We start from the raw sequence: 19,644 nt of genomic DNA, 5'->3' as shown, positions 1-19,644 counted from the left end.
TTAATTCATTGTAATCTTCAGCTCTAGAATTTCTGTTTTCTTTTTATGATTTCTATGTAATTATTAAGCTTCTCATTTTGCTTGTGTATTGTTTTCCTGATTTTGTTTAATGGTCTTTCTATGTTTTCTTATAACTCCTTGAGCTTTTCAAAAACAACTGTTTTGAATTATTTATTGGGCAAATCACAGATCTGTTTCTTTGGGCTTGGTTACTAGAAAAAAATTGTATTCCTTTGGTGGTATCATTTCCTTTATTTTTCATGTTCTTGAAATTTTGTATTTCTTTTTTGCATGTGAAGAAGCAATTACTTCATCCATTTTTACTTATGTCTTTAGTAGAGGAATAATTTATGTCAGCCCTGTTGGATATTTTCTCTTAGACCTTTCCTTTGGATGCACTTGCTCCACACTTCTCGTTCCTTCTTGGAGTGGAATCCTTAAGACTGTATGGTTTCTTTCAATCCCACAAAAATCAGTCCACTTTCTAACAGTCTCTTGTTTGATTTACTTAAGGCAGTGCTGAATGCTCAAGTTTCTGTGCTTTCTTTCAGTCCCACAGGTGGCTTTCTGCATGTGCTCAGTAACTATCTGCAGAGGGTTATATTTGTTGTTGTACAAGGAGCTGGCCATGGACTTGGGGAGTAGCTGGGGGAGGTGTGCAGTGTGTTGGGGGTGCCTGTGGGCCAGTTGGGAAGAATTTCAGGCAAGATGTCCCCATTAGCTCATGCACAGGCTTTCTGATGGAGTCTGTAAAGTGATTGGTAGGATCCTTTGATGTCTTTTTAGAGTCCTGGCTGCTCTCCTTCTAGCCCCTCCTCATCCTCCAGTTATGTAGTACACCTCAGTATTCTGGATGGGGTGAGAAAGAAGTGGGTCTCTTCAACAGCATACCACAAAGCTGGGGAAAGCCTGGTGCTCACTCAGATGCTCTCACTTTCTGCCATAGGAGAAATCACAGGTCAAGAAGTTATTTCTTGGCACTGAGCTGGGCTGCCTTGTGGGAGGAATAATGCAGGTAAAGTAAAATTGTTCTTACCCTCTTGAGTGCATCCAGTCTCAGACTTTTTTATTTCCCCAACACTGTGCTTGAACTTTTCCCCTGGACTTCTGAACTTCCACGAGGTCATTCTTTTCTGTGATTGATTGTTAAAATCTGTTTTCTTTGGTGGGGAAAATGGTACAAAACTCCTACTATTCCATCTTGCTTATGTTACTCCTCTATGATTTTGTTGCTTTTATTCTGAGTCCCATTTCAGTCATGAATTGGTGTTGAAGTTTGTCTTATGCATAATACAGTATGTGAATTTTCTTCATTAGCTTTAATATGGTAGTTTACATTGATTGATTTTTGAATTTGAAAATGTTTTTCATCCCTAAAATGGTGCGTAAGTCTTCTTATTGCTGAATTCTACTTGATAACATTTTGCTAAGGATTTTTATATCTATATTCATGAGGGATATTGGTCTATAGTTTTGTTTATTTATACTATCTTTGATTTTGGTTATCAGAGTAATAGTGATGTCAGAAAAAATTAAGAGATTTTTTTCTTCTTATTTTATGGTAGTGATTTTTTAGTAGTAGTGTTCAATCATTTTGGTAGAATGAAGCAGTGAAGACATCTGGGTCTGAAGATTTTTTTTCTTTGGAGTTTTAAAATATGAATTCAGTTTCCTTAATGGTCATGGGGCTATTCAAGCTATTCAAATTATAGTTAATCCTTGAATAACATAGGTTTGAATTGCATGGGTCCATTTCTGTGTGGATTTGTGATAAATACAATACAGTAGTGTAAACTTATTTTCTCTGCCTTATGATTTTAAAGTATTTTTTCTCTAGCTTACTTTATTGCAAGAATAGACTATATAATACATATAGCATTTAATATATGTGTTAATTGACTGTTTATGTTATCAGTAAGGTTTCTAGTTAACTAGACTATTTGTAGTTAATTGTTTGAGGTATACATGGTTTTTTGGTATACATGGGTATACATGGGTTTTTGACTGTGTGGGTGTTGGTGACACTGGGGTATTCGTGCCCCTAACCCTGTATTGTTCAAGAATCAATTGTATACATTTTGTATTGGTTGAGTTATGGTAGTTTGTATTTTAAAAGGAACTGGTCCGTTTCATGCATGTCATCTATTTATTTGCATAATGTTTTTGAAATATTCCTTTAATATCCTTTTAATGAATGTGTAATATCCTGTTTCATTCCTGATATTGAAAACTTGTGTATTATCTGTTTTTTACTTTGTTAGTCTTGGTAGAAATTAGTTCTATTAAAAAAAAAAAAGATTTTATTTATTCGTTTGACAGAGAGAGAACACAAGTGGGGGGGTGGCAGAGGGAGAGCGAGAAGCAGACTCCCTGCTGAGCAGGGAGCCTGACTTGGGGCTTGAGCACAGAACCCTGGGATCATGATCTGAGCTGAAGGCAGATGCTTAAGTGACTGAGCCACCCAGGCACCCCAAGTCAGTTCGTTGATCTTCCCAAAGACCAGCTTTATATTTTCTTTATTGTTTTTCCTTTTTAAATTTTGTTGATTTCTCCTTTTTGTTCTTTCTGCTTGCTTTGGTCTTACTTTGCTTTTCTATTCTAATTTTTTGAAGAGAGGGCTTGGATTATTGATTTGCAATTTTCCTTATTTTATTTTTAAAGTTTTAAAGATTTATTTATTTTTTAAATAGGCTCCATGCTCCACATGGATCTTGAACTCTCAACTCTAAGATCAAGAGTTGCATGCTCTACTGACTGAGCCAAGTGGACCATGCAATTTTCCTTTTTAATAACATATGCATGTCTTTCTCTGATTGGCTTATTTTTGCTAGCATTATATATTCTAGCTCCATCCATGTTGTTGCAAATGGCAAGATTTCATTCTTTTTTATGGCTGAGTAATATGCCATTATATATATATACATATACATACACCACATCTTTTTTTAATATAAAATTGGAATAATTTTTCTTTTTATTTATTTATATTTCATTTTTTATAGGAAACCAATTTTATTTATTTGTTTTTTAATTTTTATTTTATTTTTTCAGTGATCCAAGATTCACTGTTTATGCAACACATTCAGTGCTCCATGCAATACGTGCCCTCCTTAATACCCACCACCAGGCTCGCCCATCCCCCTACTCCCCTCCCTTCCAAAACCCTCAGTTTGTTTCTCAGAGTCCACAGTCTCTCATGGTTTGTCTCCTCTTCTAATTTTCCCCAATTAGCTTTTCACATCTTCTTTTTTGTTGTTGTTGAGAATTTTTTTAGAGTGCATGCATGCGTGTGAGTTGTGGGGGGAAGGGACAGAGCAGAAAGGAAGGGACAAGCAGACTCCATACTGAGCGTGGAGCTGAGAGCAAGGCTTGATCTCACCACCCTGAGATTATGACCTGAACTGAAACCAAGAGTTGGATGCTTAAGCTTAACCAATTGAGCTACCCAGGTGCCCTCACATCTTCTTTGTCTATTCCTTGTTGATGAACATTTGGGTTCTTTCTGTAATTTGGCTATTGTTGATAATGCTGCATAAACGTTAGGGTCCATGTATCCCTTTGAATCAGTATTTTTGTATCCTTTGGTTAATTACCTAGTTAGTGCAACTACTAGATCATAGATAGGATAGTTCTATTTTTAAGTTTTTGAGCAACCTCCATACTGTTCTGCAGAGTGGAAGCACCGGTTGCATTTCCAACAACAGTGTAAGAGGATTCTCCTTTCTCCATATCCTTGCCAACATATGTTGTTTCCTGTGTTGTTAACTTTAGCCATTCTGACTCATATATGGAATTTAAGAGACAAAAGAGATAGGGGAAAGAAAAAAAAAAGAGAGGGAGGCAAACCATAAGAGACTTGTAACTATAGAGAACAAACAGGGTTGATGAGGGGACGTAGGCAGGGGATGGGCTAATTGGTTGATGGATATTAAGGAGCAGTGATGAGCACTGGATGTTATATGTAAGTGAGGAATCACTAAATTCTTCTCCTGAAACCAACATTACACTATATGCTAACTAATTAGAATTTAAATAAAAACTTGAAACAAAACACAATATATGCATTTAATGCCAGTACTTTCCCTTTAAGCATTTCTTTACCTGTTTCTCCAAATTTTGATATATTGTATTGTCATTTTAATTCAGTTCAGTTTTTTATTTACTCTGAAAAGTCCTTTTTGATTCATGGATTATTTAGAAATATGTTGTTTTATATCCAACCATTTGCAGATTTTTCTTCTGTGTTTTGTGTGATTGATTTCCAGTTTGAGTTTACTGGGGTTAAAAAACGTTCTGTTTATGATTTTGATTGTTTTAAATTTGTTGACATTTGTGTTTTTGCCCAGGATATGATTTATCTTGGCATATGTCCTGTGGGCACTTGAAAAGAATGTGTATCTGCTTTTGATCAGTGGAGTGTTCTGTGAATGTCACTAGATCCTGCTGGTCGATGGTGTTGTTGAGTTCTTTATCATTGCTCTTTTACTGTTTAGTTGTTCTGTAAGTTTCTAACTATAATTGTGAATTTGTCTATTTTTATTTATGTGACTTTTGCTTCAACATATTTTGTTGTTTAGTGCATCTACATTTATGATTGCTATGTTTTCTTGGTGGTTACTTTGTATCACTATATAATGTCCCTTTTTGTATTGATAATTTTGTTTGTTCTGGTGTCTATCTAATATTAACTCTTGCTTTTCTTTAATTTTAGCATAATGTGTTTTTTCATGCTTTTACTTCCTGTTTGCCTATGTTGTTATTTTTGTAATGAAGTTTTTTAAAGATTATTTATTTGAGAGTATGTGTGAACACAGAAGGGAGTAAGAGAGTGAAAGAGAGAGAGAGAGAGAATCTCAAGCAGACTCCCCAGTAAGCATGGAGCCTGACACTAAGATCATAACCTGAGCCAAAATCAAAAGTCAGACATTTAGCCGGCTGAGCCACCCAGGCACCCCTCTGTGTTGACATTTAGTCCATTCATAGTGTTTTACGATCATTACCACTGTCTAATTCCAAAACCTTTTCATCACCCCAAACATGAAACCTTATTATTCCTTCATCCCCCAGCCCTTGATAACTACTATCTATATAGATTTGCCTATTCTGGATATTTCTTATAAGTGAAATCATGTAATATGTGACCTTTTGTGACTTTCTTCTTTCACTCAGTATAATGTTGTCAAGATTCATTATTGATGTGGCATATATCAGTACATAATTGCTTTTATGGCTGACTAACATCCCATTGTATGAATATATCACAGTATATTTGTCCACTTATCAGTTGATGGAGACTTGAGTTGTTTCCACTTTTGGCCATGTGAGTAGTGATCCTAGTTTTCTCTGATTTTAGTGAAAAATTCACTGTCATTTGAATATTTTTTCCACTAGAGATAAGGTATTGTTTTTTCTTACTGATTTTAAGATTTTTTTTTTTTGCATGTGATATTTAGAGATGTAACTATGTTGTGTCTTGATATGTGTTTCTTTTGGCTTATCCTGTTTGGGGTTTGCTCAACTTCCTCAATATGTAGACTTTAACTTTGCCAAATTTGGGAAGTTTTCTGTCATTTTAAAATTCAATTTAATTTTAACATCTTAGTTTTTATTTTTTCAGTGTTTCAAGAGTCATTGTTTATGCTCCACACCCAGTGCTCCATGCAATATGTGCCTTCCTTAATACCCACCACTTTTTTAATTTTAAATTTTGTTAGAGTTTATTTTTTAGAACACTTTTAGGTGTACAGAAAAATTGTACAGAAAGTATAAGGATACTCTCTCCCAGTTTCTCTTCCTATTCACATTCTACATTAGTGTGGTATGTTTGTTATATTTGATGAACCAATATTTATTACTATTACTATTATTTATAGTTTACATTAGGGTACATTCTTTGTGTTGTATAGTTTTATTGTTTTGACAAATGCATAATGCATATGGTTTTGCAAATGCATATCTATCATTGAAGTGTCTTAAGAATAGTTTTGTTGCCCTAGAAATACACTATTCTCCACCTATTTATTCCTTTCCTCATTCTTCAGGACTCTTGGCAACACTGATTTTTTTACTGCCTCTTAAAGAATGCTGTTTAGTTGGGATCATATAGACTATAGCTTTTTCAGATTGGCTTCTTTCACTCAGCAACATGCAGTTAAAATCCTTCCATGTCTTTTTGTGGCTTGATAGCTCATTTCTTTTCTTCTTCTTCTCCTTCTCCTTCTTCTTCTTATTCCTTCTTCTTCTCCTTCTTCTTCCTCCTCCTCCTCCTCCACCTCCCCCCACCCCCAATTCCACTGTCTGGATGGACTATAGATTGTTTATTCATTCATCTACTGAAGAGGACATCTTGGTTGCTTCCAAGTTTTGGCATTTATAGATAAAACAACTGTAAAAACATTTTTGTGGGCTTTTGTGTGGACATAAGTTTTCAGCTCACTTGGTAATTACCAAGGAGTGCAATTGCTAGGTTGTATGGTAAGAATACGTTAGTTTTTTTGTTTTGTTTTGTTTTTTAGATTTTATTTTTTTACTCATTTGATAGCAGAGACACATTGAGAAAGGGAACACAAGCAGGGGAAGTGGGAGAGGGAGAAGCAGACTTCCTGCCAAGTAGGGAGCCCGATTCAGGGCTTGATCCTAGGACCCTGGGATCAGGACCTGAGCCAAAGGCAGATGCTTAATGACTGAGCCACCCAGGCACCCCGAGTATGTTAGTTTTATAAGAAACTGCCAGACTCTCTTCCAGTGTGGCTGTATCATTTTGCTTTCTCAGCAGCAATGTATGAGAGTTCCTGTTGCTCTGTATTCTCACTAGAATTCTATTCATGTGCATTCTAAGCTTTGCCTTTTTTCTTCTCTCATCCCAGGACTTGATGACAAGAATGTTAGATATTTTTGTTGTTGTTGTTGCCATAGTCTTATAGGTCCGTGAATATTTATTTTCTATCTATTTCCTCTTTATTGTTTAGTCTCTCGACACTTCTGACATAAAAAGTGTGGGGTTTTCTACACCAACAACCAATTCTACAAGTGTCTGGATTCCCATTTGGGTGTCCAACAATTCAATGCAGTTCTGATGCTAACTGATCTCATATGTTAAGAGCTCAGTCCCACAAGACCGCCTTCACTTCAGATGCCAATCTCAAGTCCTGGACTTCAGTTATAAATTGAGGGTTCCCTTGTCCCCTTCTCATGTTTGATAGTTTACTAGAACAGCTCACAGAACTCAGGTAAACAACTTAATTACTATTTTCAGTATATCATAAGGATCCAACTTAGGAACAGCCAAATAGAAAAGATGCTTAGGGCAAGGTATATGAACCAGGACATGGAGCTTCTGTGCCCCGTTTTGGTATTTCAACCTCACAGCAACTTCGTGTGTTCATTACCTTGGAAGCTGTCCAAACCCCATTGTTGTTTTTATGGGAGTTACATTGTGACGGTACGATTTATTAAATCAGTGGCCTTTGATGATTAACTCATTTTCCAGCCTTTCTCCCCTTCCTGGGGTTGGAGAGTGGAGCTGAAAGTTCCAGCCCTGTAATCACATGGTTCCCCTGACATCTCCCGTTCTGAAGCTCTCTGGGGGCCCACCAAGGGTCACTTCATTAGCATAAACCCCAGTAGAGTTGAAAGTGGTTTATTATGAATAACAAAGTTGATGCTTCTCCTATTTTTCTTATCCAGAAATTCCAAGAGTTTTAGAAGCTCTTGTGTCAGGGATTTGGGATGAAGAAATATATATTATTGTATCCCAATATCACAGTCAGTATCATTTTAAATTTTTCTGACTTATGGCTCACTGCTTCTTTGCTCTGTCCCCTCCATTCTACTGTTGAGCCAATCCAACATCTTCTGTTTCTTTGTTGAGACATTTTGGGGAAGAAATATATATTATTGTATCCCAATATCACAGTCAGTGTGTATCATTTTAAATTTTTCTGACTTATGGCTCACTGCTTCTTTGCTCTGTCCCCTCCATTCTACTGTTGAGCCAATCCAACATCTTCTGTTTCTTTGTTGAGACATTTTGTTTCTTTGCTGAGATTCTCTTTTCTTTTTCATGTTTCACTCATATTTATAATTGCTTACTGAAACATTTTTATGATGGCTTCTTTAAATATTTGTGAGATAATTCTAACATCTTTGTTTTCTTGGTGTTGTCATGTATTGTTTTTTTTTCCCCCATTCAATTTAAGATCTTCCTGGTTCTTGGTATGACAGGACCTAGACCTTTAGGAATTATGTTATGAGATACTGCTTTTATTTAAAACTTTTGCTTTTTCTGGCTTTTGTAACAGTGCTGCTGTAGGGGAAGGACAGGATTTGCCTTATTACTGCTAAGGAGGGGGTTGAGGTCCATGTTTCCCACTCAGCCTCTGTTGACACTGAATGGCGCAGGCTCCTTGTTGCTGTTGAATAGGTGTGGGAATTCTGGCTTCCTAGTAGTCTTCCACTGATTATTTACTGATGGGAAAGCATGTAGAGCCTTCTGCTATTCCCCATGTAGCCTCTGATAACACCGGAGGAGAATGTTGACCTTGTTATTGCTGAGCAATGGTGAAAGTCCCCACCATCTCTCTCTTAGGCATCTTCAGACACCACAGGGGATGATGGAGGAGTCTCATTAATGCTGGTTAGGGGTAGAAGTTCAGGTAGTCTCCACTGCCACTAAGTGGTTGTGACTTGTTATTGCCCACTTGGGTAGAAATTCTTGACTCCCAACTTGGCCTTTTCAGTCTAGTACTATACCAGTTCAAGACTTGAATGTGTTAATTATGGTCCAATGAAGGTGAAAGTCCAATTTCTCCAGTTAACCTTGCTTGTGTGGGTGAGAGTTGGGCCACAGCTTTTTTTTCTTTCATTTTTGGTGATGTTTGGAATCAATATAGTGGTTATTACTAAGGTGTTTTCTTTGTTGACAGGCTGACTTTTCCTGGTTCTTAAGCTAGAAGGAACAGTCTTTTTTGGTCTGTGCCTGTTGGTATTTCTCAGTTTCTAGCCTTTTCAGCTTCAAATAACAGATGTATAAGGTAAAAGAAAATCTAGGGAATGCACCACTGTGTTCTTTCTAGCATCTCAAGGTCCCAAGCTGGTCTGTCTTTTTCTCTGTACCTTTCAGAATCTTCCTATTTTTTAAAAATATATTTCTTTCTAGAGTTTTTAATATACAATGTATATCTGTGCTTTATATTGATGTTATATGTGTAAAATATGTATATATTTATGTATATGTTACATATATGTCCACAGTTTTTTGTTGTATTTAGTTGTATTTAGCAGGGGGATTAGTGAAAAATATGTCTCATCCATCTTCCTGGAAGCATATGCTAATTTTATGCCTTTTTAGCTTTTTACTATTCTTCCTTTATAGATAATAGGTTGTCATTGCTTAGTTTTGGTTGCATGAGGTTGTGTGTTTTATTCTAAGTCCATATTTTCCTATATTAGGATTCCCTGTTGACATAAGTTATCTTTTATTATGGGCCAATATATAAAATGTATTACGGTATACTTGATGTCAGCTTCGTGGTGCTATAAGATGTCCCTAGTTTTTGTTTTCACTCTCAGAAACAAATATTCTGTTTCCATCCACAAACAAAAGTGTTTTGGGGACCTGTAGCATCCTTCATCATACAGCAAGGGACCCAGAAGTCTTACCTACCTGTGCATTGGGTAATAGGCAGATAGATCCCAGTCCCAGATGTGTATCCTGAAGTGACCCTTTTGTCATCTTGGAGCTTCTGAAGACAATCTCCCTTGGATTAGAGAAACTTTGTAGATGTCTAGGTTTCTATAGGTAAAGACCCAGCACTTTCTTGGAGCAGAAAGTAAGAGTTTGGGTACATTGGAGCGGTTAATAGGAAAAATTTCACTTTACCTATATCAACTTTACCACAAGACAGCACAGATAAAGGCCAGAGGAAATCCTTTTAGGCCCATGATTTCTCCTGTGAAGACAAGAATGCATGTGAGTGAGGATCCAGCTTCTCCAGTTCTGCAGATGCTTCCAGAGAGGCTCATTTCTGTCTTGCCCTCTCCAGAGTACTAAATTGGGAGTTCCATGACTGAGAGGTAGAAAGAGGTGCATAGGATTTTTGGGTGGCATTAAAGAGACACAGAACCTCCTGTACATCAGACTCCATCAAAAGCCCACCATTTACTGCTTGGAAAGTCCCACCTTTGGATTCCCCACTGCCCCATGAGCATCCCAGTGCTTTGTGTCTCATACTACCTGGCATCCCCTATGTCCCTTATGCTGTGGCTGGCTCACTGTACATGCTCTTTAAGATGGTGGCAAGAGCAAGCTTTGGAAGACTGTTATTGAATACATATGGAAAGCAGGCAGAATCTGTAGTACAGAGACCACAAACTTGAGTTATAGTGCGACCTTTGGGATGACACAAGAGACCCTGTCAGCACTCAGCCTGGTGCATTGTAGAATCGATAGAAAGCATTCATGTTGAAGAATTCTGCCACAAAAGTGAGCAAGAAATATGGATCAGGTTCATGGGAGGTTTGAGAAATTACAGAATCTCTTAAGAGGAACATGAAAGGTATTTCTACCCTGCTGGCAATTAGTAAAGTCTGGACGGGTGACTACTACTTCAAATTTGAAGACCATAACACAGAACTCCAAGACACATGAAAAACCAAGGAAGCTAATTGAATTTAAATTTTAAAAAAGAAAAGAAAAAACCAAGAAAACATATTCCACTGAAGGACCACATAATCTTCTAGTAACTGAATCCAAAGACATGGAGATTTACAATTTATCTGATAAAGAATTTAAAAAAAGCTGGTTTTGTTTTTTAAGATTTTGTTTGTTTATTTGACAAAGAGAGATATAGCAAGAGAGGGAACACAAGCAGGGGGAGAGGGAGAAGCAGGCTTCCCGCTGAGCAGAGAACCTGATGTGGGGCTTGATCCCAGGATCCTGGGATTATGACCTGAGCCGAAGGTAGGCGCTTAATGACTGAACCACCCCAGTGCCCCTCAAAAAATCTCTTTTAAGGAAGTTTAATGAGCTAAAGGAAACACTGAAAGACAGTTTAGTGAAATCAGGAAAACAGTACATTAACAATATAAAAATTTATCAATTTTATCAAAGAGATAAATAATGAAAAAGAACCAAACAAATTGGAGTTGAAGAATTCAGTGAATGAAATGGGAAAAAAATGTAGCAGAGCACATCAGCAGTAGGTTTGATCAAGCAGAAGAAAGAATCAGTGAAATTAAAGATAGGAACTTTGAAATTATACAGTCAGAGGAAACCTGACTGGGAAAGAAGAAAAAAATGAGGAATTGTAAAGAAAGACTTCATGATTGTTTTTCAGAGTCCATAGTCTCTGAAAAACAATCTGAGGGGTTTTAAGTGGTGGGGGGGTGGGAGGTTGGGGGAACCAGGTGGTGGGTATTAGAGAGGGCATGGATTGCATGGAGCACTGGGTGTGGTACAAAAACAGTGAATACTGTTATGCTGAAAATAAATAAAAAATAAATTAAAAAACAAACAAACAAAGACATTCTCATCCAAAAAAAAAAAAAAAAAACCACCATGAATTCTGCTAGGATTATTGGAATTAAAAGGCTCTAATTTGGAAAAAAAAAAAAAAGAAAGACTTCATGATTGGTGGTACGTATCAGTGGGACCAATTTGTGAATCACTGGAATTCTAAAAAGAGAAGATGGTGGGAAAGGGGTCAGGAAACCTGTTTAAAGAAATAATGACTAAGAACTTTTCAAATCTAGGGATAAATTTGGACATCTAAGTTCATAGTCTTCATAGGTCACCAGACAAACTGAACAAGAAGAAATCCCCTCCAAGACACATTATAATAAAATTGTCAAAGTCACAGACAAGGAAAGATTTTAAAAGCAGCAAAAGAAACAAAGGTGGTAACTTATGAGGTTACTACCCCCCCCCCATTAGACTACCAGTGGATTTCTCAGCAAAAATAATACAGGCTATGAAAGAGTAGGGTAATATAGTCCAAGTGTTGAAATTAAAAAAAAAAAAAGCCCCACCAACCAAGAATACTTTCCCTAGCAGAGCTATTGTTCAGAAATGAAGGAGAGATACAAATTTTCCCAACTAAACAAAAGCTGAGGGAATTTACCACTAGACCTGCCTTACAAAATGCTAAAAGGAGTTCTTCAAGCTGAATGAAAGAACACTAATTAAGAACATGAAAGCATGAAAATATAAAACACACTGGTAAAGGTTATTATGTAGTCAGATTTAGAATACTCTAATACTATGATATGATGGTATATTAACTCTAGTATTAAAAGATGAGAGTATTGGGGCGCCTGGGTGGCTCAGTGGTTTAAGCCTCTGCCTTCGGCTCAGGTCATGATCTCAGGGTCCTGAGATCGAGCCCCACATCGGGCTCTCTGCTCAGCGGGGAGCCTGTCCCCCTCTCTCTCTGCCTGCCTCTCTGCCTACTTGTGATCTCTTTCTGTCTATCAAATAAATAAATAAAAATCTTTAATAAAAAAAAAGATGAGAGTATTAAAACATAGCTACAGTAATTTTAAAATACAAAATACAAACACAGGTAAATTGTGACATCAAAATCAAAGTAGGGGAGAGTAAAAGGGTAGAGTTTTTATAGATGATCAAAGTTAAGTTGTTATGAGTATAAAGTAGACTTATAAGATGTGTTACATAAAACCATGTTAACCACAAAGCAAAACCTACAGCAGAATCCTGGAAGATGACAGATAAGGGAATCAAAACATACCACTGTGGAAAATCATCAGTTCACAAAGGAAGGCAGCAAAATATGAAAGAAGCAAGGCATAACCTGCCATCCCTCCCAACCCAGGGCAGCAGCTCTTCCTGCCCACGGGTCCTGTCCCCGTGCTTTAATAAACCACCATTTTGCACCCCCCCCCCAAAAAAAGAATTGGAAATAATAATATAGCATTAGTAAGTCTTTACCTATCGATAATTACTTTAAATGTAAATAGATTGAATTCTCTAACTGACAGACTTAATGTGGCTGGATTGATTAAAAAATAAGGCCCAGCTTATTGCATGCCACCTATAAGAGACTTACTCCGGCTTTAAGGATACATATAGCTTGAAAGTAAAGGGATAGAAAAAGATATTTCATGCAAGTGGAAACCAAAAGAGACCATAAGTAGCTATACTGACACTGAGTAAAGTAGATATTAAGTCAAAAAGTATAACTAGAGATCAAGAAATCATTTATATAATGATAAAAGGATCAACTCAACCAGAAGATATATCATTCATAAAGGTGCATCAGAAACTAATATATTAATATATAATAAAGGTATTAAACACAGATTTAAAGGGAGAATTAGATTATAATAGTGGGAGACTTCAGTAAGATTATCTGGACAGAAAATCAACAGACATTGGACTTGAACTCTACTTTAGATCAAACGAACCTCACAGAAGTAGGTAGAACATTTAATCCACCAACAGCAGGATATACATTATTCTCAACTGAAAATGGAACATTCTTCAGAATAAATCCTATGACAGGTCACATAGCAAGGCTTAGCAAATTTAAGAAGATTGAAATTATACTACATATCTTTTTTTAGACTACAAGGTATGAAAGTAGAAATCAATAATGGGAAGAAAACATGAAAATTCACAAATATGTTCAAATTAAACAATACAGTTCTGAACAACCAGTGGTCAAAAAAAACCCACAAAGGAAATAAAAAGATACCTTGACACAAATTAAAATGGAAACAGTATACTATGGGAGGCTGCAAAAGCAGTTTTAAGGGGCGCCTGGGTGGCTCAGTGGGTTAAAGCCTCTGCCTTCGGCTCGGGTCATGATCTCAGGGTCCTGGGATCGAGCCCCGCGTTGGACTCTCTGCTCAGCAGGGACCCTGCTTCCTCCTCTCTCTCTGCTTGCCTCTCCGCCTACTTGTGATCTCTGTCTGTCAAATAAATAAATAAAATCTTTTTAAAAAAGCAGTTTTAAGAGGGAATTTTATAGTAATACATGCCTACAATATGAAAAAAGAAAGATGTAAAATAAACAACCCAACTTTACATCTCAAGAAACTAGAAAAAGAAGAAAAAAACTATGCTCAAATTTAGCAGAAGGAAGGAAATATCAAAGATCAGAGTGGAAAAAGTGAAATAGAGATCAGAAAACTATGAAAAGATTAACAAAACTAAGAACAGGCTTTTTTCCCCCTAAAGATAAACAGAATGGACAAATCCTGAAATAGACTAAGGGAAAAAAGGAAAGACTCAAATGAAATGAGATATGAAATAGGAAACATTTAAAACGATACCATAGAAATAGAAAGGATTATAAGAGAATGCTATGACAAATTAATATCAACAAATTGGATAACCTGGAGGAAATGGGTGAGTTCCTAGAAACATATAACCTACCAAGGATAAATCAGGAAGAAATAAAAAAAACTGTTAATCATCTAAGTAGTGAGTAAGGAGATTGCATGAGCAACCAAAATCTTCTAACAAAGAGAAGTCCAGGTCCTGATGAGTTTACTGGTGAATTCTACTAAACTTTAAAAAGTCAATACCAGGGCACCTGGGTGGTTCAGTGGGTTGATCCTCTGCCTTTGGCTCAGGTCATGATCTCAGGGTCCTGGGATCGAGTTCCGCATTGGGCTCTCTGCTCGGCAGGGAGACTGCTTTCCCCTGTCTCTCTGCCTACTTGTGATCTTTCTCTCTGTCAAATAAATAAATAAAATCTTTAAAAAAAACCAAGAGTCAGTACCAGTTCTCAAACTCTTCTAGAAAACTGAAGAGGAGGGAACACTTCCATACTTTTTTTTTTTCCAATTTATTTATTTTCAGAAAAACAGTATTCATTATTTTTTCACCACACCCAGTGCTCCATGCAAGCCGTGCCCTCTATAATACCCACCACCTGGTACCCCAACCTCCCACCCCACCGCCACTTCAAACCCCTCAGATTGTTTTTCAGAGTCCATAGTCTCCATACTTTTTTTATGAGGCCAGTAATACCCTGATACCCAAGCCAGATAAGGACACTAAAGGAAAAGAGAACCAAAGACAATATCCCTGAAGAATACAGATGCAAAACTTCTCAACAAAATATTAGCAACCTGAATTTAACGGCACTTTTAAAGGATCATATCAAGGGGCGAAAGAATGATTTAACATTATCAAACTAATAAATTTGATACATCTTACTGATAGAATGAAAGATAAAAATTGTATAATCATTTCAGTAGATGCAGAAAAAGCATTTGACATAATGCAGCATCCTTTAATGGATAAAACTTAGCAATTTGGGTTTAGAAGTAACATACCTCAGCATAAGAAAGGCCATGGTATGACAAGTCCAGAGCTAATATCATATGCAATGGTATAAGGTTGAAGTCTTTTTCTCTAAGAGGAGCAACAAGACAAGGGTGCTCACTCTCACTACTCCTATTAAACAGAATACTGGAAGTCCTAGCCAGAACAGCAGGTAAGAAAAGGAAACAAAAGGTATTCAGATAAGAAAGGAAGAAATAAAATTGTATGTGCTTGCATATGATATGTAGAAAATCCTAAAGACTCCACCCCAAAACTGTTAAAACCAATGAAAAATTCAGTAAAGGGGCATCTAGGTGGCTCAGTGTGTTGAGCCTCTGCCATTGGCTCGGGTAGTGATATCAGGGTCTTGGGATTGAGCCCTGCATCAGGCTCTCTGCTCAGTGGGGATCCTGCTTCCCTCCCCCCTGCCTGCCTACTTGTGATCTCTCTTTCTCTGTCAAATGAATAAATAAAATCTTTAAAGAAAGAAAAAAAAATTCAGTAAAGTTACGGGATACAAAATTAACACAAAGAATTTAACTGTGTTTCTGTTCACTAACAGTGAAATATCTGAAAAAAGGAAGGCAACAGTCTATTTAAAATAGCAGTGAAAGCAAGCAGAAACTTAGGAATAAACTTAACCAAGGAGGTAAGAAATCTGTACATTGAAAACTATAAAGTCCAGCTGCTGATGGCCTAGTCTCATATAGATTTATTATTGGCAGTGGTGGAGGCCAGAGAACATAAAAAATTTAGACCATTGTGTTTTATTTGAAGGGGGTTTCATATATCAGGAAAAGGAATGAAGCACTGATTAGAAAACTTAATAGTTTTTAAAAACAATTCACTTTTTATCTGTTAGGAATTAAAATCAAATTATAGCAAATATGAAAATGGAAACTCTATAATGAAAGAGTAAAAGAAGAAATGTTTATAAAAACTTCTAAATTGATTCATTCTTGTGAATATAAATGTGAGCCAGAGTCTGAGAATTGTTTCTCCAGCTCAGAGCTGGATAACGTAGGTGATATTAGCTGGTTAGGTTAATATTGTTGGTTTTATAGGTACATGCCAAGTTCTGTATATAAGTCTATATCCTGAGAGTGATTAGATGGAATATTTCCAATCTATAACTTAAAAAGTCTTTTTGGTAGTTGCGTAAGATCACAGTTTTCCCCTGAAGACAGACTCTGAGTGCAAATGACAATTAAATTCCTATATAATGTATATATTTTGTGCAGCTTTGCATTCTTAATATGCAAAGTGGTTGCTACACAGTGCTATTATCTATTTGAGAGCAAGAGAGAGCCAAGCACAAGCAAGGGGGCTGCAGACAGAGGGTGAGGAAGAAGCAGGCTCTCTGCTGAGCAGGGAGCCCGATGCAGGGGTCCAGCCCAGAACCCGGGGTCATGATCTAAGCTTAAGGCAGACACATAACTGACTGAGCCACCCACGCACCCCTATCTACTGTATTTTTGATAGAGTATTTCCATGCTGAAATCCGGCTGCTATTTTAATATATTTGAGATGGTAATCACGAATTTCATTTTCTAATGGGAAATCTTTTCTCTTTTACAGGGGATCTTTCCTGCAAATTACATTCATTTGAAAAAGGCAATTGTCAGTAATAGGGGGTGAGTAGCTGGCCTTACTAAATTTATTTATAATTTTTAGAAGTTGCAAAGGAAGGCCCTTTTCTTTTTAGTTTGTAGTATAAAATATGTTGTTAGGATGTTTTCCTGCCAAAAATAAATTTGCTTTGTTGATTTATTATATATCATATAATTCTGAGGCCACATTATTTCTTAAATACTGACAACTTTAATCTGTTTTGTTGTGAATTTTATAAAAACAGCTATGCATGCAGCATGACTTTTACAATTATTTACATTATGAGAATAGTTTCTGATAGGGTAACAAGTGCAATCTCTAATAGAAGAGAGACAAGATGTAAATATATCAAAATGTTAACATTTGTTATTTTTGTACATTCATATTATGAGTGATTTTTAGAAATTCTTTACTTTCATGTCCAAATTTTAAAAGTAATAAATATATATATTTATGTGTATAATAAATATAAATATATATGCTACTATAAAATTTTGATTTTTAAAATTAATCATTTTAAAATATAAAATTTAAGAAATTATATATGATAGCTTTTGGTACTAGAAATAATGTTTTTGAACAGAGGTTGAGAAAGCATCAGAGTTTAGTTAGGTTTGAGTCAGGAAAAGAGAAACTTATAAGTCACTTTATAAGTTAGAATTTAATGTAGGGAGTTTCAAACACACATGTTTGAAGAAATGAAAGAAAAAAAAGGAAATGTCAATACAACCCAAAATAATAACTGCAGAAAGAAGTCTATACTCTAGTGGCTGGGGGAACAAAAGGTAATGGGTTGTGGGTACCAGAACTCAGGAACTTAGAAGATGGATCTTGAGACACTAGAGCTCAAATTCTGAGGAGATGAAATCACATGGCTGCTGCTGATATGTATGAAGAAGGGCAGTGAAGTTGATTCTGGGAATGCCAAAAGCAACTGGAGGCTGGAACCAACTTTCTCTGGTGGAATGGTTTATAGAAACCACAGTAACACTTTTTATTTCCTTTTCCACAGTATCTTTCTAGTGCCCCCCACCAGACAAAGAAGCTTGTGAGGCAAAGTTGGCAAATCCCAGCCTCAGCGTCAGTGCTTAGAAGGGTGGATTTAGAGATGAGAGGTATTAGTAAATGACTGGTATGCCTTCTAAGATAAAATTTGTTATTGAGGCATAATAAGACTATAATTAAGAAGATTCTAATATGAATGCATGACCAGAATACTTGTTATTGTTCCTCTTCTTCTTTTATAAAATACCAGACATGAGAATGTAGAGACAGGAAACTTGAAAATCCTTTTAGTGAACCTTTGCAACATATAATCTATTACCTCAAATTTATAGGTAAGGAGTGCCAAAACCATCAAGATTGGATAGAAGTTGTGTAAAAATGAAAAGGGACTGTCTAGACAAGGATCATGAAGGCATGCATTTCTAAAAGTACTAAGAAAATAACTTCATGAATGTGAATGGCTCACCTTGAAACACAAAAATAATACCCCTAATTTAATAACACTTAGTTTAATAATGGGACTAAAGAAAATTGAAATGTGGCAGAAACTACATGGAGGTGAGATGAGAAAAGGAGATAGAATGTTTAGGGATCAAGAAACAGTGCCTCAGAAAATGCCAGCAAAATCATACATTTCTCATGGTTCACCTCCCCTTCCAATTTCCCTCAACTCCCTTCTCCTCTCCATCATGAGAGACTATGGACTCTGAAAAACAATCTGAGGGTTTTGAAGGGGTGGGGTGGTGGTGGGAGGTTGGTGTAACCAGGTGGTGGGTATTAGAGAGGGTATGGATTGCATGGAGCACCGGTTATGGTGCAAAAACAATGAATACTGTTACGCTGAAAAGAAATTTGAAAAAAAGAAAAAAAAAACACCACACATCCTACTAGATGCCTAAATAAAAAGGAAAAGACTGGTAAAAAAAATCATATATTTCTGATAATAAGGGACTCATCTTAAATCCAGGAGCAATGTTCCTATTTATAATAGTTGGAAATGGGGACTACTTTGCTAGCAGAAAAATCCATACCTAGATTCAGTTTGTTTCAGAAAGGCAAAGGAGATATGGCTTAAAGAGTTATACAGGGGAGCCATATTTGTGGGAAGCATTCTTTCTCCAAGGAAGCAGAGAAACTATCTTTTTGATGTACATCTTAGAAAGCTACATAAGATCAATTCAGTATACAAATCAACTGCAATTTGATTTTCCAGAATAATATTTCTAAAGTCTGAAGAAAGTATTTTAAAAAACTGCCTTCTGGTGTTGAAGAGCAGTCAGTGTAGGAGGATCTTCTTTCCCCAGGTTTTTACTTAAATTCCAGTTAGTTAACATACAGTGTAATATTAGTTTCAGGTACAGAATTTAGTGATTCAGCAATTTCATACAACACCCAGTGCTCATCACAACGAGTGCGCTCTTTAATCCACATGATCTGTTTCATCCATCTCCCCACCCCACTTATCCTCTGTAATCAGTTTGTTCTCTATAGTTAAGAGTCTGTTTCTTAGTTTGCTTTTCTCTCTCTCTTTCTCTTCATCAAATGTAGGGAGGATCTTGAAGAACTTTGATTCTTGAAGGAGCGGGGAATTCATATGGGAAGAAGAGTGCATGTTTACTTTGGCTCCCCCCCCCCCACAGAGAATTTTTCAGCTCACTCTGATGTGGTGCAGCAAACAGATCCCAAACAGAAAGTGGTAGTTTTTCAGGGATGAGGAAATAGATGTTGAAGTTTGG

General features: G+C 36.5%; 1 protein-coding gene across 6 annotated transcripts in view; it reads left to right on the top strand.

Annotated features, from left to right (window-relative positions):
• DOCK3 (dedicator of cytokinesis 3) overlaps positions 1-19,644 on the top strand; it is a 585,500-nt gene that overhangs the window by 214,314 nt on the left and 351,542 nt on the right. For 4 of the 6 annotated variants that reach the window (XM_044253490.1, XM_044253491.1, XM_044253489.1 and 1 more), the window contains exon 4: positions 16,871-16,926. The exons of 1 other annotated variant lie outside the window; for it this stretch is intronic. In XM_044253490.1, the coding sequence (XP_044109425.1) occupies positions 16,871-16,926 (56 nt within the window). Of the gene's footprint in view, positions 1-15,893; positions 15,942-16,870; positions 16,927-19,644 lie in introns of those variants that run through there. One more of the 6 variants, XM_044253493.1, reaches the window with a different exon arrangement.

Source organism: Neovison vison, chromosome 6 (assembly GCF_020171115.1).
Source record: "Neovison vison isolate M4711 chromosome 6, ASM_NN_V1, whole genome shotgun sequence".
In the NCBI taxonomy this organism is placed as follows: domain Eukaryota; kingdom Metazoa; phylum Chordata; class Mammalia; order Carnivora; family Mustelidae; genus Neogale; species Neogale vison.
Note: the sequence above shows the minus strand (reverse complement) of the source record. Positions and strands in the feature narration are given on the sequence as shown.